Source organism: Cheilinus undulatus, linkage group 3 (genome assembly GCF_018320785.1).
Source record: "Cheilinus undulatus linkage group 3, ASM1832078v1, whole genome shotgun sequence".
NCBI classification, from domain to species: domain Eukaryota; kingdom Metazoa; phylum Chordata; class Actinopteri; order Labriformes; family Labridae; genus Cheilinus; species Cheilinus undulatus.
Window position 1 is genome coordinate 26,678,571 of NC_054867.1, and position 26,197 is coordinate 26,704,767.

The following is a 26,197-nucleotide window of genomic DNA, read 5'->3' on the forward strand; positions in this document are numbered from 1 at the left end:
CTCTCGGTCATCTTTCTTTCCTCATCATGATTTCATTATCCTACTACTTGAAGTCAAGCATAAGAAGTTGGTACTCGATGTGCAAACACAAAAAGCCAATTTGTAGGTGCAATAAATATACAGTAGCAGTCTAACACAGACTGCATTTCCTCAGCTGGATGGGTCCAATAAAATGGGGGACATAAATTAAGATATACCCACTTCAATCAAAAGACATAATACAAGTTAAACAATGATTGATTTTACAAATTTTGATAAAAGAGAAATGTACATTGTATTTGACGATTAGACTCCACTGTGATGACTTCATGTACTTGAAGGGGTAGTGAGGCTGACAGCAGGAATAGGATCCCACCTTATGGGGTCTAGAAAGTGGGAGTGCTGATGAGATAAGGAGTAGACTGCTAAGAAGCTGGACTGGGACACCAATTTGTTCCCCATAAACATATGATATTAAGGGAATATTAAACAAATAGCATTTAAACATTGTGCATTCCCATGGCTCATGCAGGCGGCACAGAGAGACACACAGCTGGAGCGCACAAACAAACGGCGCAGACGCTGATCCTCCGTGGTCAGAGGGGAGCTTTAATGCAGGAGAAAAGAGTTTAGGTTGTCTGTAACTTTTGCCCTCGACAGACTGAAGTCAACATGTTATTGTGCATTTCAGAGTAGATGTGTCGGTGAGCGTCGCGTTTGTGTGTCATTGTTATGCAGCATGAAAGAAGATGAGGAAGAGAGGAGAGTGGCCATTGGTGCTGCGTAAATGACGCACGAATCGTCAAATGGAAGGGGTGGAAAGGGGAAAAGAGTGACAGGGGGACAAGAGATCATGATGGAAAAACCGAAGATTGCAGGAGTCCCAAATCATGGGTCTGAGTCGAGTCTCAAGTCTTTTGCACACAAGTCCAAGTCAAGTCTCAAGTCACTGATGAGTGCGACTCGAGTCCAAGTCGCGGTCTCGAGTCCCCATCTATGCTGCAGATTTAACTTTTTGATGGCAACAGGAGCATTGCTTATGCAGAGAAATAAATAAATTTATAGCTTATATATACTTAACTTTATTAAAAGCTGGAATGCTAAATGTGAGGCTGAATGACACTGATAAGAAACCATTTTTTATAAATATTGCTCATATTCAAAACCAGCTATTACAGTAAATAACCCCCTAGTTTTATTGCAAATGTTTTTTAGTTTGTTAGCTATATTGCACCTAAATTATATCTTTCTGCAGATTTCCCCATTTTTTGTCCTCTAATGCACTCATTCTGTCTGGTCTCCTCTGCACAGGGTCGCAGAGGTAGTGACTCAAACAGAAGGAGTGCAGACTTTAAGGGTGATCTTGGCAGTGGACGCTGCATTCCCATCAAACAGGTAAGATGCAGGTCTGCAGTTGATGTAGAAACAATAATGATGCATGTTACGACCCAGTGCAGAGGATATCACATGAGCAGTTGGTTGAAATGAAATCTGCGGAGGCAGTTTCATTGTGTGGAGAGATGAAGTGTTTAGATCTCCCATATTGGCCTGATGAAAAGGAGAGTGGGTGTTTTTTGGCAGCCAGCAGTCATGCTGCTGAAATGTGCAAGATGAACACACGAGATGTTTGCAATAAATTCTCACTCCTCAGTTTTGTCATCTCCATCAGGGTATCTTGCTGAAGCGCAGTGGGAACTCACTGAACAAAGAGTGGAAGAAGAAGTATGTGACACTGACCAACGACGGCATACTGTCCTATCACTCCAGTGTCAATGTGAGTCAGTGTATTAGCACAAAGCTCTGGATGATGATGCTGCTAGAGAGACTGATTGTAATAACTAATGTTTTGCTCATCAGGACTACATGTTGAACACCCCAGGGAAAGAGATGGACCTGCTGCGAGTGACAGTGAAGGTGCCAGGAAAGAGACCGCCGCGTGCTGTACCTGCCGCACCCACTTGTGGACTCCCTGTTGGGCTCAATGGGCGTGTTAAAGACGTGCCAGGACCTGAGGGTGTCAGCCCAGGTTTATCATTGATATAAAAGTCTTCCCCCAAATATGAGCATGTGTAGAAAAACAAAACTAAAAGAGATAGAAAAAACAGTGTTAGTAGTATTTTCTTACTTTCAGAAAAGAAGCAAAATGCTAAAAAGTAGAATCCAGCGTTAATGCAGCACTGATTCTTGCATGTTAAGATTTAAAAAAACTTCAAAGAGGGGTCAAGGATCTGTACCAGAGAGGACAAAAAAATAGCAAGATTAGCAAAATCTCTGAAAAGAACAAAAGAGCATCCTGAGGGATTTTACAAGTTTTACAAGAGCGTGTGAAAGACCGCAGGACTTCTTTTGTCGGGCTCTGCATCTTTAATGTCCTCTGGTGCTCATGCTGATTCTCTTCTTTATAGAAATATCAATAGCTCTGTTTTACATATGTGTGTCTATTAATAACTTTGTACTCGCTATCATCTCTTTAGTCCCTGTGAGCGCCAGCAGCCTCCTGCAGGTGGAGGAGATGGAGGGCCTGGGTGGTGCACTGTTCCTGAGGAGTAACAGAGGAGTGCAGCGATGCCCCTCCACCCTGTCTAACCATGCTCAAAGTGTCGGTGAGGAAGCAGCCCTTAGCTGTGCTGATAATTATATTCAAACACACATGGTTTATTAAATTGTCCCTTTCTGTGGTCAGACTCGGCAGTTGAGGGTGTCTCCAGCTCATCCTCCACCAAAGACTTTGGCTCCTCGTCCCCGGTGACAGACAGGAAGAAGCACCGCAGAAAGAAGAGCATGAACATGAAAGGAGATGCAACACTTGGACAGGCAGATGGTAAAAGCTTAATGCGCTATATGTTTATATATGGATGCATTTTAGCAATAATTAAACCGACTCTTATTCAACAGTTAATATCCAAACTGTGCCAGTAGTTTAATATAAAACTGAATAATTGTTTTCACATTTAACACTTTTCTTCTGTTTTTTTCTGTTTTCTTGTGCAGCCAAGCGCAAAATGTGGAAACTTAAAAGCTTTGGCAGCTTAAGAAACGTGAGCAAGACAGGTAATGTTGACCTTTTAAACTGCTTTCTATGAACTCTTTTGGGATGTTAAGGTCATAATGGCTTATCTGATATTTTTTTACTGAGAGAAAAATGAAACAAGGTTTAATATTTAAGCCTGAAACTCAATGGCATAAGGTTATTTTCTGGAAGAATTTGTAAAGAAAAAGATCACTGAGTTTATGTGCTACCCCACACAGTAGTTTATGTCAGTTAAGCATTGTTTCGTTTCAGTATTTCCTATATGTATGCCACCAAGTGATACAAATGTTGGATAGTTTGTTGGATAAATCACTTTTCTACAAAAACAAACAGCAACAATTTCATTGTTAAATATGGTCTGTTAATTGTTAAAAATTAATTACAAATGTTACCTATGTTATTTGGAATTGAGATAAAGACCTAAAGAGCATAAGTGGTAAGGATTTGTATTTTTTTTGTTATGAGTAGTAGTAATAGTAGAAGTAGTAGTAGTAGTAGTAGTAGTAGAAGTGGTAGTAGTGATAGTAGTAGTAGTAGAAGTGGTAGTACTGGTAGTAGTAGTAGTAGAAGTGGTAGTAGTGATGTTTCTTATTGGAGTTTTAAAAGCAGTGCTTTAAAAATCCTGATAAGTCTGAGGGTCGGTACCAAACAGTACCAAAGGGTCGAAAAATAACACAGTGCAAACGTCAAGCTTTATCTGATCCTCTTTTCTTGTGTTTTACCGAAGGACACTATTATTTTGAGCTAGAAATGCCAAGATTACTATTTTGATTATTATACTTTTCTATATATTATAAATTAAGTTTGGTGTTAGTTCATGCAGGACATTGAAGTCATAGGTCCAGCCATGATCAGCTGAGGCCAGCTGATCCTAATTAGTGTCCCCCCAGCTCTCACAGCCAATCACAGTTCTTTCTCTCAACACAGTGGTCCATTTTAATGTGACGTACTTCTCACCAATCCCTGCTTGCATTAATACTGATTCACCACGATGCTGCTGCTGCTACTGGCAGAGCTTAACCTCCTCCACCCCAGCCTTCTCCTTTATAGCATAAAGCTTGTTTAACCCTCATATTCAGATTTATGCTGCCATGGATTAGTTGCTTTTGGAATAATTTATTGTAGTTACTATGCATTGTCAGAAATGTATCTATCCATATAGAGGTTTCTAGCCATGCGCTCCCTGGAAAGTCAAAGCGGGCTGCTTAACAACCCCGGAGCATCTTTAGAGCAGAGCCTTACCCGAGTGTACCTGTGTGTTACCAGAGTGTACCTGAATAAAATACACTTTATTATTATTTACATGTTTGTCAATTAAAGAATGAAGGTCAAACTTATGTTTGATAATATAAGGTAAGATTGGCTTTTGCTTTACACTGGCTTTGGACTTTAACTGCACTGATGCATGCAAACTAATACACTCATGTCGCAGAGTTTTGCTTGAATTCCTCTATTTCTGTGAGCGCTTCAGCATTTCAAGTGAGCAGACTGTAATCTGATGAAATATATTCCTGTCTTTTTCTGTGTCAGATGAGGATAACTTTGATTTCCTCATCGTGTCGAGCACTGGCCAGACGTGGCACTTTGAAGCTCAGAGTGTGGAGGAGAGGGACTCCTGGGTCCAGGCCATCGAGAGCCAGATCCTGGCCAGCCTGCAGCTATGTGAGAGTAGCAAAAACAAGGCAAGCCTGAAAAAAAGAACACAGTATTCTATATCATATATAATGCTATTTACAATGATCATTCATTTTTTCTTTATTTGTGATTAATTACTTTTATCAATTATGCTTGCACTGGGTTTGTAATGCCCCAATTTATCATGCTTAAGCTGCTGTTGCTGCCATAATGTGAATGCTCTATAAAGGGAATACATTAGTATTCCAGTGCAAGGAAAGCAAAGGAAAAAAACAACGAATGAGGGTATCTTTATTACAGTGAAGCCCCGTAAGCGTTTACATTGATGAGTCACAGCAGAGATATCCCTCTTTTGTAAATACAATAAAGAGTACCCCAAAATGATTTGAACGCTTCACATATTAAAATTTGTGGCCAGTGTAAGTGATTTCTTCACATTCCCTCCAGCACTGTAAAGATGCAGATGAATCATGTTTAGCATATTTGTTTGTTGTAATGAAATGCTGTGTCTGTATCTTCTGAGCATATTCTCCTCACATGTGTGAGGCAATTGTGTTATAGCCTTATAAAGTGATAATTGAAGTGACAAATGACAAAATATTATAATGAGGTGTTGTCTCACTCAAACAGCCTTATTTCAACCACCAATCAAGAAAACGCTGCCTTTTTGTGTGCTTACAGTAAACGGCATGCCTTTGCCTGTCTGATGAATCTTAAAATTTGTATGTTTGGAGGACAGAGATGGACATGAGATTGTGCAGATCAGTGGCTAAAGCAAAATAAGGGTTTCCATGCTGACATGAAATTATGTTTTTGTTACACCTGCTCACACCAGCTCTGAATGTAAGTCAACAGAAGAGTTCTTAGATGTTTTGCTGGCACAGGATCAGAGCTGAGTAAATAGAAATGCAGTGAAATTACTTGTACTTTACACGGTTATGTAGAGAGTGTTTGTCTGCAGGATGAGCTGAACTTCATCAGAGATTTCATCTAAATACCAAACACAGTTTTCAATCTTTCTGTTTTGTAAACAACTTAAATTATGTAACCCGTGTTTCTAAAAGCAGGGGCATTGCATGTGTCTTAAAGGGGAAATTTTGCATGTATTTTTGGGGTATCCAGAGTATCTAATGACTCACACAATGTGCCATAAGACAACCCAGTGCTTTGATCATAGTCTGCCTGTGTCTGAAATACGAAACTTGTCGGTTGCTATTGTGACAACATCATTTGTGCAGTTATACATGCCCCTCACCTGCAGTCTCCACCCACAGCCATGGGACCACACAGTGGTACTTGTGTCAGGCGGAGTCAGAAGGACTGTAGCACCACATTATGTAATAACACAACATTATGTAATAATGTAAAAAATTTTCAATTCATTATGTAATAACGACACATTTTGTCACTCATTCAGCCACTTAGCAGTTAGGGTTAGGGCAAGGTAGGAGGGTATACCCTGGAGCCCACCTTAAGTCCTAGGGTTAAGGTTAGGTGTTTAGTCTAGAGCCCTGAAGGGGGGTTAAGTTTAGGCATAAGTCACTAAGCAGTTAGAGTTAGGGCAAGGTAGTTGGGTAGGGCATACCTTGGAGCCCACATTAAGTCCTATGGTTAGGGTTATTATATAATGCGGCGTTATTACACAATGTGGCGCTACAAGGACCTCATTTGCATTTAAAGACAGACACACCAAAACTGATCACTATAAAAGGTTCCTTAGAGCTGGTTTATACAGGGTCAAAAACCCTCTCTGGTGCTTGATCCATATTATATTTTGACCAACTGTGGCATAGAGGTTTCATTTAGATCATAGGGGTCTGTGTTAACAGGTTGAGAAGGGATGTCATCTGTCAGCTATAATAAAAACAGAATATGATAATTTGCAAAATACTGAGACCCCATATTTAATTGAAAACTCCACAAAACAGGTTAAATGTTGAAACAGAAAAGTTATCTAATTTGGGGGGTTAAAGGCACATTTTTAAATTTGATGCCAACAAGATATTTCAAATAAAAGTAGTTGGGACACAGTCACGTTTGCCATCTGTAATCACTTCCTCTAAAAACACACTTTCAACAACAGCCCAGTTATTCACAGAGTGGTGAAACCCCTCCCTATCTTTACTTCGGATAGACTCCACCTTTCTGGGATGCTCTTTGTGTTAGTAGTTATGTTACTCACCAGTTAAAAAGTCAGATTTGCCCCTTCTAAGATCAATTAGGTGTGCCCTGAGTCATGGTTCATGCAAACAGTGAAAATTGTGTAAGATGTGAAAATGGATTGGTGCGTGGCCCGCCTTACCAGTCTACCTAACAAGCTGTGAGATGTTCCAGCAGGTGTTTTCCTGTAAGATTTCACAATTTTTCCAGTCTCTAATTGCCACCATCTCAACTTTTATGGCTTGTATTGCTATCAAAATGAGTATATATCCTTCCAAAAACAAGTACATTTCACAGTTTTGACACGTGATGGGTTGTCTCAGTTTATTAGTGTTTGGCAGTTCATCACTTTCTGTTTTTATGTACATTTTGCACAGTGTCCCAATTGTTTTTAGGAAATGGCAAGATAAGAGTACCTGGATGCAGACAAGGACCTCAACTTCACAACTGAAGTCAGACTATTGCTGCCATATCTGATCTTCTAATACCGGAAGTCACTTGAACTGAGCGTCTTCTTGTTTTCTTTTTGTGCGCCGCCATAATAATAGAGACAGTTCAGCCACACAAGGAAATACAAGTAGATGAAGAATACGCAAGTTTTTGGATTAACAAGCACAGCAATAACACGGCATTAGTTTAAATCAATTGATCTATGATCCACATTCACATATCACTGAGCAGAGACGTTATATGCAACGGGATATTGGCTGGCTGGCCGGACGTCAGTGTCACCGCCATGTTGCGAGAGGAAGGTTCGCTAGGTAATGGAATACAAGTAGACAAGGAATGTGCAAGTTTTTGGAATAAAAAGCTCAAACCACAGGATTAAATTGATTTTAATCATTTATAATCAGTGAGCCATATTAAAATAAAAACTGAGAGTGAAATAAAAAAGCAGAATCCGCTTTCTTGAATTTTCTCAGTTAAATGAGAAGATGTTCTCCATGATTTAAAATAAGATAATTTTATACACGATATAATTTCATACATGTATAGATTTTTAAATTTTAAATACATATACAAATTATGATATAAAATATATGTAGAATATAATGCATATCTATATGATTAATACAATACAGATTTATATATATATATATATATATATATTCATATAATTAATGTGTAATATACACATACTTACCCATATATTGATATGGATAATTGAGTATAAATGATTTGTTTGAGCTTTTTATTCCAAAAACTTGCACATTCCTTGTCTACTTATATTGAATATGATAAAGGACCTGCCTCTGGCAACATGGCGGTGACATCGACATCCGGCCAGTCAGACAATCTCCCGTCACATAATATGTCTGTGTTCAGTGGTACTTGAATATGGGTCACAAATCGATTCATTAAAATTACTGTAATGTAATCGCTGTGCTTTTTAGTCCGAAAACTAGCATATTTTTCATCTACTTGTATTTCCTTATGTAATGGACCTGCCTCTTTTAGTATGGCAGCGACGCGCAAAGAAAACGTTTCCTATATACATACAGACATTATTTACATGATTCACCCGTTTATATACAAATCAATACACTATATACATATATATATGTATACATAAAGAACATTCATATACGAAGAAAACAATGAAGAAGACGTTCAATTTAAGTGACTTCCGGTTTTAGAAGACGAGATATGGCGGCACTCATCCAACCACTACGAAGTGGAGGTCCTCGGCTGCACCTAGGTCCCTCTCAGAAATGGGACTGTAGAAGATGCATTACTGAACACATGTAAATATAATCAAGGATTATAAGATGAAAAGTCATTTAAAGGTTAAAAGACAATCTAGTTCAAGGCTCACATGTTGCTGGATTGATTCCTGGTCTCTGCGCTGTTTGCTGCATGTTTTCCCCCTGCTCTCTTTCAATAAAGGCAAAACATTCCAAAATAGTCTTAAAATAAGGCTATCTTACTTTATGAAGAAAGTACATGCAAAAGGTAGTAACTGTCAGGCGTAATTTATCTAACAGAGTTACTACTGCACATAAAAAAGAAATTTAAATTTAAATGGAGTATTAACTTCCCTTGGAAGTACATTTGGAGGGCTGTATAATCATACTTGTGTATTTGCACCATGGGTTTAGTGTGTATGAACAGTCCTCTCTGAGGAGAAGTTAACCTTGGCTCTCTTCTCATCTTCTTAGAAACAGATCCTGCTGCTGCTTTAGAAAGAGACGAGTGCAGCTTATAACACTGACCATTACTAAAACCTGTAACATCTCCAGACTGATGACTGTGCTGATTTCTTTGAATGGAAATGAACACAATCATGTCCAAAATGGATATGTTCAATTTCTATAATGATTCTGAATGATTGCATTAATCCCATGATGCATTGTTTGATAGTGTTATGAGAAGTTAGTGTCCTCAAAGGCCAAAGCAACCATTTTAAAGCTTTAAATGGTCATAATAATAATAATTACAGCCATCTACTACAGCCTGTTCACTTGAATTATAATAATAGCTGGTACTAATGAGAGCAGCTGGCTGCAATTATATCTCAGTGTGTAAGTATGCTGATGTTTTTTATGATTTAAACTTTATTTTTTGGTTTTAGGAACATGGAGCAAATGAGGGCTTGGACATTATGGTATACCCCGAAAAATGATTACTAATATAACAAGTAAAATAGACGCAGGCATACATACATAGATACATCCATACCTACAGATCAGATAAAGCAAAGTATATGATTGTAGCAGTCTTATTTTTCCCAGTATTTATCCCCTTTCCCCTTTTAAAGCTTTAGCATAAAAGGCATGTTTTCACACCATGAATAGAGATCAGGATATTCAAAGAGTTTCATGGTGGAGGACTTCTCCTGAAGCCAGCATTTTGTGATTTTTTTTTTTCACTTAAATCCATGAAAATCTTCGAAAGTCCTTCTCCTTATTGGGACCTCCAAGAATTTCTCCAAGGTTCAAAGTGACAGAGAAATCAGATGTCCCCTCCAGAGTCTCTGTGATGATGCTGATGTTAAGCATACTTTAACCAAGCACTGTGTGTTCTCAACAGGCACGCAAAAACAGCCAGAGCGAGGCAGTGGTTCTGCAGGCGATCCGCAACGCAAAGGGGAACAACTTCTGTGTGGACTGTGATGCTCCAAGTGAGTGACACGGATCTCTTTTTCCGCTCAGTACATACTCTTGGTCGATTACTCATCTCGTCTCACTTAAATTATGTCCATGTGTCATCACTGCTCCAACGCACGCTGTCATATGCTACTTGCTCTCTTTTCCACGACTAAGTCTGTGATGTTGAAACGATAATCACTCTGGTTTCAGACCAAAATAAGGTTATGCTTGGTTTATGTATTTGTTAAGGTAGGGCAAAAAGGTTAATGTTGTATATCAGTGATAATCAGCTGGGAGCCCGGGGGCCACATCGACCCCCCACATCTTCCCATCCGGCCCCCAGAACATTATCAAATTTAAATGTCAGGTTTTGGGTATCTTTTTTTTTTTATACTCCCTACAGCTGTTAAAGCAACTCCAAAACAACTGAGACTAAAATGTTTTTATCTGGAATGACTTTGTTTCCTCTTTTTCAGAAATCCACATGCCAGCCATTATTAGCAAGTGTAATGCAGATTAAACACGTATTTATCAGTCCATTCTTTCTTGATAAAAACTGCAGTTTTCTGTGGAAACAGGCATTTTGGGTGTGCAATTTTCCTGCTTGGGTTTTTCATTGGCCACTACACAACATATTAGCAATAAACCCAGTGATAGACAACGTGACAGCATATTCAACTGAAATATGTCAATCACCCCCTTGTGGCTGGCTGCGATATAGGGACTGATCTCAATGTTAGAGCCTAAAAATTACATTGCATTTAAAAGAAAACACAGATATTTAAACAAAAAATGTGTTAACTGGACCATTTTTTAAATTCATTTGGTATATTTGACAGTTCGGCCCCCCAAAGTGACTGATTGGGAAAAAAGCTGGCCCTATAAATGTTGTTGATGACCCCTGTTGTGTATGATGTGATATAAAATCTATGTTAAGGGCTGTAAGAGCAGTTCTCTTTGAAATGCAGCTTTTTTTTAATCTAAATCTTCATGGTTTACAGTTATAGCCTAGCAGTATAAAAAACATTTTATACAAAGCACTAAACAGGACTGTCATTTCTATAAATACACCCACCAAATGGTCTAATCAAGACAAAGCCTTTTTCAATGACAGTAAACGTAATAGATTATTGAAATTAAGCTGTTTTTAGTTCACACTAAGTTGTCATAACATTGATATAACAAATTTAGACAACAACTAATGCTTTTTTTGCAACTCCTGATTTTACATGTCTAACTTGCTGCAGAAATAAGGATCCTAGGGTTTTTTTGTTCTCTTTGCTGTATTTACTGTGTAATTGTTCATCATTAAAGGGCTAGTTTGGGAACCTTGCAGACTTGAAACAAGATGCTTATAAAGGTAAAATAGTATAGATAAAATATAAAATAATAATACACAAATAAATAATACACAACCACTACTTGGCTAAGGCAAAACTGTACATGACAATTGAGACACATAATGAAATAAGACCAAGTAAAAGTGAAACGTTATGTTATTAAAACAACTAGATATTTTGAATCTGAATCATGTTACCTTTAATAATATATTTTTTTCTATATGCAAAAATATCTGCTATTGAGTGGTGTAGCAAGACATTTTTGATTGGGGTTATTGTAACTTCTGTAGGGTTGAGCTGGTTTCATCAGGTGCTATGTTTGGTGGTCACAAACACTGCACATCACCACAAACACACTATATCCACTGTGAAACACAGTGGTGGCAGCATCATGCTGTGGGGATGCCTCTTGGCAGCTGGTCCTGGAAGGCTTGTAAAGGTAGAGGGTAAAATGAATGCAGCAAAATGTAGTAAAATCCTGGAGGACAATCTCATTCAGTCTGTAAGAGAACTGTGGCTTGGAAGGAGATTTATTTTCCAGCAAGACAATGACCCAAAGCACACAGTGAAACCTTCAAAGAAATGGTTCAAAGACAACAATGTGAATGTTCTGGAGTGACTGAGTCAAAGCTCAGACCTCAATCCAATAGAGAATTTGTGGCTGGACTTGAAAAGGACTGTTTATGTCTGATCCGCATGCAGTCTGACAGAGCTTGAGTGGTTTTGCAAAGGAAAATGGAGTAAAATTACAGTGTCCAGATGTGCAAGCCTGATTGAGACCTATCCACACAGAGTCAGTGCTGTGATTGCACCCAAAGGTGCATCAACTAAATACTGACTTGATGTAGGTGAATATTTATGCAATCACTTATTTTGCTGTGCATGTTTTTATTTAATTGCCATTTTGACTTTACTTTTTAAATATCTGTGTTCGCTTTGAGATTAAAGTTTTGGTTGTTTTTTTTTTTTTTACAATTTCTGTCCAAAAAGCCAAATTATATAGACCATGATGAACTTATAAAATCAATAAAAGGGTCAAACATCCAAGGGGGCAAATACGTTTTATAGCCACTGTTTTTGCACTTATGTACAAAATAGAACAATATTTACCCTGTTTGATTTTATATAACATATCTGAATAAATTACTAACTCCAAGACACCCCACAAATGTTTTCTCCCTGTTTTTATATTGTTTACTTTTAAAAGTAATAGGAAAAACTAAATTCATATCCTGTAAGACCTCTTAGCTTACTTTTTAACAACTTCAAAACATGTCAGAGTTCAAAATTTCAAGTACAAACAAAAGAAAATGTGCCAAGCAAAAAGAATTGCAAGCAGCTTAAAACACAGCCTGAGTAAGTTACTGAGGTACATGACCTCTGACATCATAGTTTTAATTTGGGGGTGGCCACTGTAGCGGCTTATCAGGTTTCTTGGGTGGCCACTGCCACCCCTAGCCACCTCTGAATACACCTTTGCTGCCAGGCCTTTGTAACTGTGTTAATTTCAAGCCAAATGAACCATTTAGAGACTTTCAAACAGATCAAGCATTGGGCTGCAGAGATAAATACAATTAACCTTTGGAGTCAGTAAAATCATTGCCTTCGATCTCAAAACAAAACAAAAATAGATCTTCTGATGCTGGAGCCTTTTAAACGTCCATTGTTTCAACAGAAGACAATGACTCACATATTGGCCACAGATTCAACAGATCTGCTTTGATATGCCAAGCTAGAAAATCAAATGGTTCCCCAATGATACATAATTGTTTAAATCTATCAGCCATATGCTCATCTTTCAGTTCTGAGAGAAGCCCCGGTCCGATTTATTGTATTTGTCTCTCAGATCCTACTTGGGCCAGTCTGAACCTGGGTGCTCTCATCTGCATCGAGTGCTCAGGGATCCACAGAAACTTGGGGACTCACCTGTCACGTGTTCGCTCACTGGACCTCGATGATCTGCCACGAGAACTCACTCTGGTTCTCAGTGCCATCGGCAACCATATGGTGAACAGTATATGGGAGGCACGCACGTTGGGCCGCCGTAAACCTGCACCTGATGCTACACGGTAAAAATTTCACTTGGTACATATTTTTGAGTTTTACAGTTTGAAGGTGCAGCTGCAGATTTTGAAATGCTTGTTTGAAAGTTCAGTAGTAACAACTTATTGATTTTGGTGCAGAAGAAAGACTACCAACTTGAAATGTGTTTCACTGAATTTTCATCACATCTCTACTTTTTCTGCTCGCTCAGTGAGGAGCGGGAGTCCTGGATCAGGGCCAAGTACGAGCAGAAACTCTTTGTGGCCCCGCTGCCTCCTCCCACTCCTGGCGAGGGTCCAGACATCACGCTCTCTGGTCGTCTTCTCTTGGCAGTGATGGAGCACAACCTCCCCAAGCTGCTGCTCCTTTTGGCCCACTGCACTAAAGAGGACATGAACGCGCCCCTCAGCCTGGCCATGTCCGCCAGGTCACTCATTGCGCTGCGACTGCCTGCCTCTGCCCTGCACGCTGCCTGCCAGCAGGGGGACGTGGTGATGACACAGCTGCTACTTTGGGTGTGTTTCTTTCTCTCTGGTACAGAAATCATTAAAACTTTTGTTTTGAAGGCCAGCCTCAAGCAAAGAAATTCATGTTGGGAGTAAAGATGATGTTAAAGTGACAGTGCAGCTTAGGCAAGATGTGAAATTAATCTTTACACATCCAGAATCATGTTAAAAAATACAAAGCTCTACTCTAATATTAAATGTTGCCCTTGAAGAACTTCTAAGTGATTCCCTCAGCAGATAACAGAAAGTGTTTAAAAGTGATGACTCAGCAGAGCAGTCAAGGTTGATCTTTCCGTGTGAAAGACACTAAAACCCACTGAGTCACACCTTGTTAAAAGAATTTCAGAGTCTTGTAAGGAGAATGTGGTATTTAATTCCACTGCTGATTAAATTTTTCAGGAAAATATATAAATTATTGAATAACTCCATCTAACCCGATTTTAAGACTCAACAACAGGAAAGACAGAAGTAAAATTGTCAGACAGCTTTACATTCTGGGTATCCAGATTATAAACTGAAGCTGCTTGAGAAGTCCCTTTTAGTTTGAAAAGCTCTTAACTGAGAATCATTTTTACCAAGTTTCTTTTGCTAAATGCTACCAGGCTGAATACGACGTATGGCTATTAAAAAACATGTCTAATGCTGTAATACAATTTATTTAACATAAACATTGTCACTGTCTTTCTCCTTCATTATACCCCCCTTGTGCATCAACACGCCTCTGCATTCAGGTCTTCCACTGATCAAATCAGTGCAGTAGTTCTTCTTCACACGGTTGTCTAAGAACCTCTTTTCTCATCTTCTGACAAAGACTCAAAATGTGTTCCTTTGAGCACTGACTTGATCTTAGGAAAAAGGAAGAAGAAGTCACATGATTCTAGATGAGGTCATAGGGAGGATGATCAAGCGCTGTGTTTAGTTGGTGCATAGCCTTGATGAACAATGAAACAATTTTTCTGCAGTTGTGGTCTCTTTCTTCAGACTTTTTCTTGCAGTTTTTCTAGAAGCTGTTTTGTTATCATGTTGATTCACCATTGACCCCTCTGGAACACACTCCTCCAAAATGATTCCCTTAATGTAAAAAAACAAAAACAAAAAAACAATCAACATGACCTTGAATTTGGGCTTGCTTTGTTGTGTTTTCTATATCCTTGGTGGCGAAAAGTGTTTTCACTTTTTTTCACTGCCGTTTTGTCTAAGGACAGTGTTGGAAGATCCAAGTTTCATCAAATGCAATCACTCCTAAAAAAATTGTTTTTCTTTCTGTTTGTTCCCAAATGTCTCCATGAATGTGCTGTTATTTTTACTTTAAAGGTACAGTTTGTAGAATTTGGCTGCATTTCGCCGAACAGAAACTGTGTAAATGGGATATAATGTTTATATATTTATGTGAAGTATGTTAAAAGAAGTGCACAATCATCCCCTTTAAACTTTCATTTTCATTTTACAAAATTAGAAAAAAGCTTTTTAAATTTACATTACCAAGGGTCGCCCTCACGGAGGCTGACATAACAAACCAGCATGTTGTCTATGGCAATGTTTTGGGGACAGAAAGAGCAAAACACGATTTTTAAATATGAACCTGCCCGCTGGTCCTGAAAGCTATCTGGTGGAGAAGAAGACTGACCTATAACCTAAAAAAACAATGGTTACAAAAATCAATGAATAAACCCTCACCTCATCACTGCTGTAAATGATGTCTGGCTCACGATCCTTTTTGGTCTTCACAGGCTCTCGTCGCTTACTGATGTGATGTTTTGGTAACAGATCAGCTCATTCTAAAATCTGAACGCTAGATGTTGCTTAAATTCCAAATTCTACACAATGCACCTTTAAATCAGGAGTCAGACGTTTTGGGCTAACTTTGGCACACACTTTTGTCATGTTCAAAATTTCACGCGAACTGCCAACTGTCTCTTTATCAATGAAGACCATTTCTTCTGTCATTCTCATACTGAGTAGTCGATCATTTTGAACGATTTGTTCTATTTGTTGAATGTTTTGAGAAGTTTTTAAAGTGCATGGGTGCTCAAAAAGGAATTATTACATAAATATAGAAAAAACAGGGAATTTAGATTCATTCTTAAAATTACAGGCTAGTTGATATCAAGTAAGTTCAAATCAGAGATATAAAACCCCCCAGGTTTGCCAGACATCCAGAATGTAACAGAGGCTGAAAGCTGCCTTATCCTGCGGACATGTTTATAACCTGTAAAACCTTGATAAGCTCATATTCATCACTGAGGTTTTCATGTTTCTGCCTTCAACAACGCAGAGGCCATTTGTAAATTGTAGTTTTACACAGTAAACCAACGTCACATCTGTAACAGCCGCTCAGTGTAGCTAAAGCCAGATTTCCTTAACAATGTTGTTCTCTTTTCCTATCCTCCTACACCTGTCATGACCCTGTGGTGTTTCTCATCGAGGTCAAGCTAAAGTGGATAGGAAAGGATCCAGCTTGCACTGACAGAGAATTTTCTAGTGCAGTTTCTTGCAGAATCTCAACAGACTCCATAATTATGTGGTTTTGCAGAGAAATCTGATCCATCTTTGTTTCCCCTCAGTATGGCTGTGACGTTCGATACCGGGACACACAGGGGCAGACGGCGCTGGTTCAGGCTCGCAACGCCGGCAGCCAGGAGTGTGTGGATATCTTGCTGCAGCACGGATGTCCTAATGAACTCTCCCCCTCGGCGGTCAGCTTCACAGCCGCTGCCACATCCAGCTTCCCTGTTGCCATGACGCCCAGCCTGACAGTTGCCACTACACTAAGGATCTCGCACAAGAGCGGGGGCACCAGCCTGAGCTACAGCACCACTAGAAGAGCGGTGTCATAATGAGGATGGGGTGTTATAAATGTGTGTATGTGTGTGTGTCTCTGCTGAAATGATTGAACCAAAAAAAAGAGAAGTTTTCCTGAAAGCATTTCTACGGAGGCGAAGAGAAAAAAACATTACATCCAGATGCCTCTGCATTCAGAATTTAAATGAATGTATTGCACTGTATACCAGCTGGTATGATTTATATTTCATCATGCAGTCAATATTTTTCTTCAGTCTCCTCTTAATTGAGAACGGGAATTTGCCTTCGGCCTCAAACAGCATAGCTGAACATCTCGAGGTCAGGTCTAGAAAAGAACTGCAATAAGTTTACAACTACTTTCAACTCCGTCTGTGTCTGCTTCAAAACGTCAAACACGTCCACACTTCTTTAATCTACTGACGGTGAATGTTGATTTAAAATTCAGAGTGCATACACTGTGTTATATCCAACACAGCTGGTCGTTCAGTGCTTCAATGATGTTGTGTGTGTTGAAAAAAACTCTAGTGACTGAAAAAAGGGGCTGTTTTGAAGATAATCAAAATAACTGTATAGAAATGCATTGATAAAATAGTATAATTCTAAAAATTTAAAAAGTGCTTCATTTTAAAGATTGTTATTGTATGATTTGTACAGTTGTTTCTGTGTATAAAACTCAGAGTTACTCATAAGCTGATCAGAGATTTACTGTGCAGCCTCTTGGTTTCCTTTAATAACCACAAGTTTAACTCTTTAAGCATTGCAGAGTGAGACTTCTATGTTTCTGTTTGTTTTTCTGTGTGTGACATGAACACTGTACATGACGCGTGCATTATGAATCCAGCAGCAGCTCATGGTCAAGGCGAGTGTAGTACTACGTAGATGTGCAACAAAACAAGTGAGATGCCTTGATTTTGATTGAATGTATACAAAAAACGATGCTGTGAGTTCAACGGAAGCCCTAAGGTATCACACATCCAGACATTTTATTTTACTCTTTCATGCAGTGATGACAAGTAAATTAGGGTTGTTTCCTCAAAACGTTGTCATAAATATTGTTTTGTAATCAGAAAAATGCTGGTTTACCCTTGAGAAAGAGTTGAATTCACTAACATTGGCTTTTCTTCCCAGGGTCCAACACATATACAGGTGCATCTTAAAAAGCTGAATATCATAAAAAGTTCATTTTTCCTTTGATTTCATTCAAGAAGTGAAACTTCATATACTCTAGATTCTTCTCATACAAAGTGAAATATTTCAAGATATTTTTGTTTCAATGTTGATGATTATGGCTAACTGGTCACAAAAAATCAAAAATCCAATACCTCAAAATATTAGAATATATGTCCAATAAAGGGCATAACACAAATATTGACCTTTTGAAAAATGATGCTTGTTTAGGCACCAAGTACTTGGTTGGTGCTGCTACTGCATCAGAGTGATGTGGCATGGAGGCGATCAGTCCGTGGCACTGCTGGGATTTTATGAAGCTCAGGCTGTTTGATAGCAGCCTTCAGCTCATCTGTATTGTTGAGTCTGATGGCTCATCTTTCTCTTGACATTTCCTTAGAGATTCTTTACAAGGTTCAGGTCAGACCGGTTGGCTGGCTAATCAAACACAGTAATACCATGGTCAGCAAATCAGTTTCTGGTGGTTTTGGCTTCACTTTGGACAGGTGCCAAGTCCTGCTGGAAAAGGAAATCAGAATCTTCATAAAACTTGTCAACAGATGGAAACATGAAGGGCTCTAAAATCTCCAGACAGACATTTGACAGCGTTGATTCTGAGCTTGATAAAGCACAGTAGACCAACAGCAGCAGATGACATGGCACCCCAAACCATCACTGACTGTTTTACTTTCATCTGAAACAGAACCACTGAGAACGGTCCAGTTCTTTTTCTCACCCAGGTGAGAAGCTTATAATGTTATCTATGGTTCAGGAGTGGCTTGACACTGGGAACACGAGACTTGTAGCCCATCACTTGGACCTATTTGTCTGTGGTGGTTCCTAAGCCATTAGCCATTTTTACACAGAGATTCCGCAATAAAGGTGAAAAGGAATGGCTGTCTCTGTTCCGCAACGAGCAATTCACACAAAGGTGTAACAGAGCCGTGCACGTCCGAGCTTGCACACACACCCTGGTGTCCTGTAATCAGATAGCAGCCGCTGCGCGAGCTACTGCTTTCAATGAAACCCGAAACTCTGGATTTCTCGGTTCAAAACTTTGTATTTTCTAAATGAAATATGGGGAAAATAACATGAACATTCATTTTAATCGATTAGATCCCATAGACTTTTTTCACTCTGTTTCTGAGTTGGAGGTCCGACTTTAAGCAGTGTCACAGCGCACGTATTTACAGCGGAGGTCAGAAACTTAAGGGTACCGAGCTCCCTTGAACACATCATGGAACTTTTCAGACACTGCTGTGAGCAGAGATGTCTGCTCTCTCCTCTCCTGTACAGAGTGTGATCAGCTCTCTAACCTCACAGTCTCTCCTGTTAGTCCACATTATTCTTTGTTTTATCCCCTTTTGTTTTCTCTGATGAAATGCCGCTCGATTAAACCGTGCTGGTTTTTAAATCTCCCGTTTATGGAGACAGCAGCGCACACTCGCCATGCGGATTGCCGTGACATACTTTCAGACTCCCCATTGCAGAACGGTTGCTTTCATACAGAACGGTGTTGCGGAATGAAGGCATAACAGACACGGAAAAGAGAGGCAGTGTGAAAGTAGCTATTGACTCAAGCCTCAGTCAGCTCTTTATGAATGTCCCCGAAGTTCTTGAATCTGCTTTGTTTGACAATCCTCTGAAGGCTGAGCTCATCCCTGTTGCCTGTGGATATTTTCTTACCTCAATTTTCTTCCCGTCAACTTTCCATGAATATTCTGTGATACAGCCTCTGAGGACAGCCTGCTCTTACAGCAATGACCTCCTGTGGCTTACCCTCCTAACAAAGGGTGTCAGTGATTGTCTTCTGGACAACTGTCAAGTCAGCAGTCTTCCCCATGATTGCAGTTGTGTGTACAGAACCAGAATGAGAGAATGAAGGCTCAGGAAACCTTTGCAAATCTGACCACCTTTAAAAAAATTTAATATTTTGAGATAATAGATTTTTGATTTTCATGGGCTATAAGTCGTAATCATCAAGATTAAAGCAAAAAAAAGTCTTGGAATATTTTACTTTTATGAGATTAATCAAGACATTGTAAGAATTGAACTTTTTAAGGTAAATCACTAAAAAGAAAAGAACTTTTTCATTATGTTTTTATCTTTTTTTCAGATGCACCTGTACAGTCATACACACCTACACACAATGCAACATGTCTTTACTGGAGATGTTATAAAACATCTCATACCTTTGTGTATTTCAATGATATTTAATCCCACACTGGCTTCATTTTTAACTTGGGAGTTAATCTCAATGTCAGCATAAATAAACTGGGATCTAACTGGAAAATCTATTTCTATCACAGTCAAAAGAAGAGTAAAAAAATGTAGTTATGTTTGTTGGCTTAGGGCTTCCATAGAGTTCTTTATTTCAGATACCAACATATTTAAGAGATATACTCTGTTTGATGGACTGTCTTAATTCTTTTTATTTAACATATTTTATTCCTTTAATCTGTGACTAATGAAATAGTATGGTTCAAGAGATTAAAATGTGGAGGTTCTGAACTTTAAATCTGGGCCTTTAAAAGACTGAAGAATTAAGAGGAATGTTACCTGATTTCCTGTTTTAAAAAGGCAGAACAAACAACCTTCCTGCAGTACTGTATGTATTTTTGTGTTGATCTAAAGACTCTGCTGAGTGTACATGTATGTGATGTAAGCATCTCTCCATTTGTATTTTTTTACTCATGCGATGATTCATAGAGCATTCATTATCAATACACCGAGGCTATACTGCCCGAGCTGTGCCAGAGTTGTTATTTTCTTTAAGCAGAAGAGTTTGTTGGTACTTTTTTATTATTTCATTGACAGAACACATTAGTGGGATTTAAGGAGACCTCAGCATGCACAATATTTCACATTTTCATGTAGCAAGATGGATCCAGCAGTCGGTGGCATCACTTAACACTCATCAAGTGTACCACTGTGAGACCTTCTGGATCAAACTAGTTCACGTTAAAGGCTCCTCCTGGCTTTGACCTACTTCTTTTTAGGTCAAAGTAAAATTCTCATTTTGCACCATTAAGCTTTGATGTTAGTAGTTCAAAATGACATCTATGCATTGCAACAGTTTTTTCTCACTATGATTTTTTACTAAATATACTCACATTTTTATGTCCTCCTCTCTGCCCATTTGCCTGCTTGGCTATTTAAAGTGAAATCCTCATGATAATCATGGAGAGTCAAAAAAGTGTGTCAGGATGGCTGGGACACATGATGGGGACTAAATAAGGACAAAGTAGGACTTTACCAACAAGCATAAGGTGTATAGGGTTCCCACCAACACTTAATTTCTCTTAGAGGCGTATAATGTTTTTCAATAATTCATCCTGTTTAGAGGTGAAACAGGTAATAGACAACATGAGGCCGGATCCATAAAAACACACTGAAACAAACATGAAAGCTCTTTTAGGAACTTGCTGTTTAATATTTAGGGAGCTTTGGTGCCTTTTAGATGATGCAAGCTTGTGTAGCATCCTCTGAAGCATACAAAGCACTGCAACGCTCAGCGTAACACAAAAAGCAATGAAAAAAAACAGAGAGACGAGGAGTGCTGCTTTTCAGCATTTATGGCTGTATGCAAGGAAAGGTTCCCAGTTCATGCCTTTTAGACACAAACAAGCAGTAGACTACTTTACCTGCATATTTTAGATGAAGGAAAATGTGACTTTCTATACTACTTAATTTTCCCTTGTGAAAATGTATTAACTTGTTGAGAAAACAGATTTATTAGAGCACTATTACATTGTTAAATTTGATAACATATTCATTGAAAAAAAAAATTCAGAGGTTTAACTTAAATATGTATAATCTTGTTTTTTTATATTTCAGTTTTATTCTAAAACACCAGCATGCAGCTGTTTGAATGAAGGCAGTTTCTACTGGTTCATATTCTGTTCTGTTTGTTTTAGAGCTGCTCTATCACATATTTGTGTTTAATTTGAAAAGAAAAAAAAGAAACAATGTAATAGGTCTTACAGAGACAGGGTGATCATACACACATCACTGGGGAGCAAGGTGATCTTACAAAATCAACAGAAAGAAGACAGGAAAAACTCAAATCTTTGCAAGTGTAGTCATCTGCTTACATGAATGTATCTTTTGCTCTTATTATAAACCAGTTAAGCCTGACAAAATAAAAATCTAGATTTAAAAAACAAAAAGCAAACACTAAAGCCTAATACAAATCTTTCTGCCAAGGAAGTCAGAATATTGTACTTGTAAGTCCCTTATTAAGACATTTCATTTCAAAGTGTTAACCTGTCATGGCTCCAGCCCTGCCCTGGACCTCATCAGCTACACTCACTGCTTTCCTGATTATCCATTTCCTTCACCTGCTCAGACTGCCTCAGCTGCTCCAAATCATCTCATCAAGCCTCAAAGTATATCAACCCTGGTTCACCATCCACTCATCGCCAGATCATTGTTCAGCCTCTGTGGTACATAACTAAAGGCCCTTTACAAATTTTTGTAACAATCACCTTGGAAGTTTTGCTGTGCTTATTTTTACCTGAACCTAATTCTGCCATCTTTTGCTCCAGGGTTCCTGTCTCGCCTTACCTGCCCTGTTTAGACCACTGACTCTCCCACCACTACAGCCAAGCTCTCAGCAATCATCTGCTACTTAACAATAAATCAACTTCAACTCAAACTACTCTGCGTCTGTGTTCTGCACCTGGGTCCAACCCATAGACTGTAGAAAGAATTGGACAAACCCTGTCTGCTTACAATAGGCGGACTCAAACAGCCCTTGAAGCCAATCCGCAGCGGCTTCCATATTGAAATCTCGGTCTCAACCTAACTTTGGATCAACTTAACGGCCCGCCCACTAAGCGCGACCTCCTGTCAGCTAGCTAGCTAGTATTCAGGTAGACAGAAACGTAGCTTCTGCCTGTCAAGCTATCTGTCAATCAAATGAGATGCTACAATCAGTCCACAGTGAGGTTTTTCCTAAATATAATCGAATCCATTGTGGTACAAAAAAATTCACCCCTGTACAGTGACAGCACATGAAGACATTAGCTAATGAGACACATTTGGTTTTTTTGAACCAGGCTGTAAACCAGTTTATTTATAGTGTAAAAGACGGCTGTTTCACAGGTGTCCAGACGGGACTTCCGGTGTTCCTGCAGCCAGCCTCAAGTGGACACTCATGGTATTGCAATTTTTTGCACTTCCATATTGGCTTCATTTTTCAGGACCGGAGGTTGCCGCTTGGTCCAACCTCACTACCCACAACAGAATGATCTGGCCAACATGGACCCAGCAGATGCTGATAGCCTCCATTAAGTGGTAGCAAACCAGGCCATCCTTGTGGGCCAGCACGACCAGACTCTCCATGAGATTGTGGAAACTTTCAAGACACTCTCCATGGATGTGGCCCGGATTGGAGATCGAGTCGTCACTGAAATGGCTCCTCCACCACCAGCAGCTCAATCAAGCCTTCCTGTATCTGCTCCTCTCCCAACTCAGCCTACTCACCTTCCTACAGAGCCACATGTTCCAGCCCCTGAGTGCTACAGCGGAGACCTTGGAACGTGTAGAGCCTTCCTTATTCAGTGTTCCCTATAGTTTTTCAGCAGCAGCCGTTAACTTATGTCACAGATCATTCTAAGATAGCTTATATAATGGGGCTTCTTCGGGGGAATGCACTAGCCTGGGCATCAGCTGTTTGGGAGAGTCAGTCATCAATTAGCTCTTCTTATGATGGCTTTGTTACTGAGATGAAAAAGGCTAGAGGCAGGGATGCAGCCAAGCAACTTTAGAACCTTCGCCAAGGCACCTGCAGTGTAACAGAGTGCTTAGTAGAGTTCAGGACAATTGCAGCAGTTTCGGGGTGTAATAGTGAGTTACTCAAGGGAGTTTTTCTTAATGGGCTACATGACTCTGTCAGAGATTAGCTAGCAGCTAGGGATGAGCCTGACAGTCTAGATAATCTAATATCACTAACTATAATGCTAGATCATCGCTTTAGAGGGCGTCATAAAGAATAACCCGCCTCACGCCTTGGTCTCCGTCACACTCCTCCCCATCGCTCCCTGTGAAGGCCTGCACTGAGCTAGATTCTCATGCTCCTCATCCAGCTCCATTGGCATCATCCCCAGACACCCCTCGAGATGAACCCATGCAGTTTGGCCGTGCACACCTTACTCCAGCTGAATGCCTCCGAAGAGTGAAAGCAGGAGTGTACATCTACTGTGGCCAAGCTGGTCATTTCCTCGCCACCTGTCACCTTCGGCCAAAAGAGGAGGCTCACCAGTAACAGGAGGGGTTTTGGTGAGTCGAGCAACATCATCTTCCACCCTCCAATCCAGAATTCAGTTTGATTTGACATTACATTGGCAGCAACAGTCCCTTCCACAACTGGCCCTGATAGATTCTGGAGCAGATGAGAATTTCCTGGACACTGAGCTGGTCCAGTAGATAGGGGTAACTACAGAACTCCTTCCTCTACCCCTAGAGGCCAGTGGCCTTAATGGTAATCTCCTTGCCCGAGTTACCCACCGTACCTCACTCTTGCACATGATTATTTCCAGAAACCACCATGAGGACATGTAGTTCCATGTCATCTCCTCTCCCCATGCACCAGTGGTACATGTTTGGCCATGGTTACAACTTCACAATCTTCATATTGACTGGTCATCGGGGAAAATCGTGAGCTGGAGTCCATTCTGTAACTCATCCTGTCTGCAGTCCGCCCACTCCCCTACAGAGGTCACTGTGCTCCCAGATAATCCAGAACCTCCAGACTTATCCAACATTCCCTCCACCTGCAATGATCTCGGTCAAGTTTTCAGCAAGCAACATGCCCTTTCCCTGCCTTCTCATCAGCCCTATGATTGCACTGTTGAGCTGCTCCCTGGAGCTCCCCTTCCCTCCAGTCGCCTATTCAACCTGTCCCGTCCAGAGAGAGAAAACATGGAAAAATACATTAAAGATTCCTTAGCAGGAGGCATCATCCGACCATCCTCTTCTCCTGTTGCTGCAGGTTTCTTCTTCGTCTCCAAAAAGGATGGAACACTTCGCCCCTTCATCAACTACTGTGGCCTGAACAACATCATAGTCAAAAACAAATACCCCCTTCCTCTGATCAACTCTGCTCTTGAACCTCTCCATGGAGCAACCATCTTCACAAAGCTGGATCTCAGGAATGCCTACCATCTGGTCAGAATCAAGGAGGGAGACGAATGGAAAACGGCCTTTGAGTACCTGGTTGTGCCATTTGGATTAACAAATGCACCAGCAGTTTTTCAAGCCCTTGTGAATGATGTCCTCCGTGACTCCCTCAATTGATCAGTCTTCGTATACCTGGATGACATTCTGTTTTTTTCTAGGACCATGGATTCAACATGTCCGACGAGTGCTGCAGAGGCCTCTGAAAAACAAGTTGTATGTCAAAGCAGAAAAATGTGAGGTCCATGGGAGCTCTGTGTCCTTTCTTGGATTCATTATCAAAAACAGGTAGGTGAGGACGGATCCAGAAAAAGTTTGTGCAGTTGCTGGGTGGCCCACACCACGATTGCCCTATTCACATTTCAGGCATATAAAAAGACAAATTGTATATTTTCTTACAATTTTGAAATTTACTTGGGGACCACATTGAGTGAGCCAGGTTCCCATCACAGCCTATAAAATTAATTCAAATGTGAGAAATTTGAAATTTGTTACTCATTTATGATTGGTCCCCAAAGTCACATGGTACAGCAGGATTGACACATCTGATTGGTCTCCAAATTCACATGACACGGACGAGCAGTAAAGCCAAAATAGTCTTGAGGAGACAGAGGCTGCCTCTACTGCGTTGATTACCTGAATGTAGCTTTAGCATAGCATCAGTTTTGCTAGAACTAGACCACGGTTCTTTATGACATAAAGAATAAAAACAACCCTTAAAGCTCTTCATGATGTGAAAGATATTTTACACTCTTCTGCCAACCTGCTTCGACATGAGTATGTGATAGTTAAGGGGGGAAGGGTTCATTCTGTGAGTGGTTGTGAACTATGGCTGCTAGTGGAGTGATTACCTCAGACTTAGCCACAGTGGCAGTTTTCTCAGAACAGGACAATGTGTCTTTATTAAAACAAGAGCAGAGAGGAACACTTAAAGCTTTTTGTGACAGACAATAGCCTGCTTCAGCACAGGTTTGTGATCGTTCTGAGTGGGGTTTGCCAGTGAATCCAATAGCCGTTGTCGCGGTAGCTGTTAGCTGGGATGTTGCTGTAGGTAAACAGCAGTTTAATCAGAACTGGACCACATTTATTTCTAAAACAAGAGCAGAGAGCCACACCGAAAGCTTGTCTTGGCCTGTCATGAATGTGAAGGACAGAACGTTCCTCCAGTCACATTCAGAGAATTTTTTAAAAGTCATGCCTTCCCCATCTGCTCTCTATGGGAGCTTTCCCAGATTAATGTCAAACAGATAAATGCAATGAATATAT

The 26,197-nt window shown here is 39.9% G+C and overlaps 1 protein-coding gene across 1 annotated transcript in view; it reads left to right on the plus strand.

Annotated features, from left to right (window-relative positions):
- The window catches only part of LOC121507039 (arf-GAP with GTPase, ANK repeat and PH domain-containing protein 1-like), a 36,909-nt gene extending 19,106 nt beyond the window's left edge, over positions 1–17,803 (plus strand). The window contains exons 10-20 of the mRNA XM_041783172.1: positions 1,291–1,374; positions 1,649–1,753; positions 1,837–2,005; positions 2,454–2,582; positions 2,663–2,800; positions 2,971–3,030; positions 4,541–4,692; positions 9,836–9,926; positions 13,081–13,303; positions 13,489–13,792; positions 16,348–17,803. Of these exons, the coding sequence (XP_041639106.1) occupies positions 1,291–1,374; positions 1,649–1,753; positions 1,837–2,005; positions 2,454–2,582; positions 2,663–2,800; positions 2,971–3,030; positions 4,541–4,692; positions 9,836–9,926; positions 13,081–13,303; positions 13,489–13,792; positions 16,348–16,620 (1,728 nt within the window). The 3' untranslated portion in view covers positions 16,621–17,803. The remainder of the gene's footprint in view (positions 1–1,290; positions 1,375–1,648; positions 1,754–1,836; positions 2,006–2,453; positions 2,583–2,662; positions 2,801–2,970; positions 3,031–4,540; positions 4,693–9,835; positions 9,927–13,080; positions 13,304–13,488; positions 13,793–16,347) is intronic.
- The last annotated feature ends 8,394 nt before the right edge of the window (positions 17,804–26,197 follow it).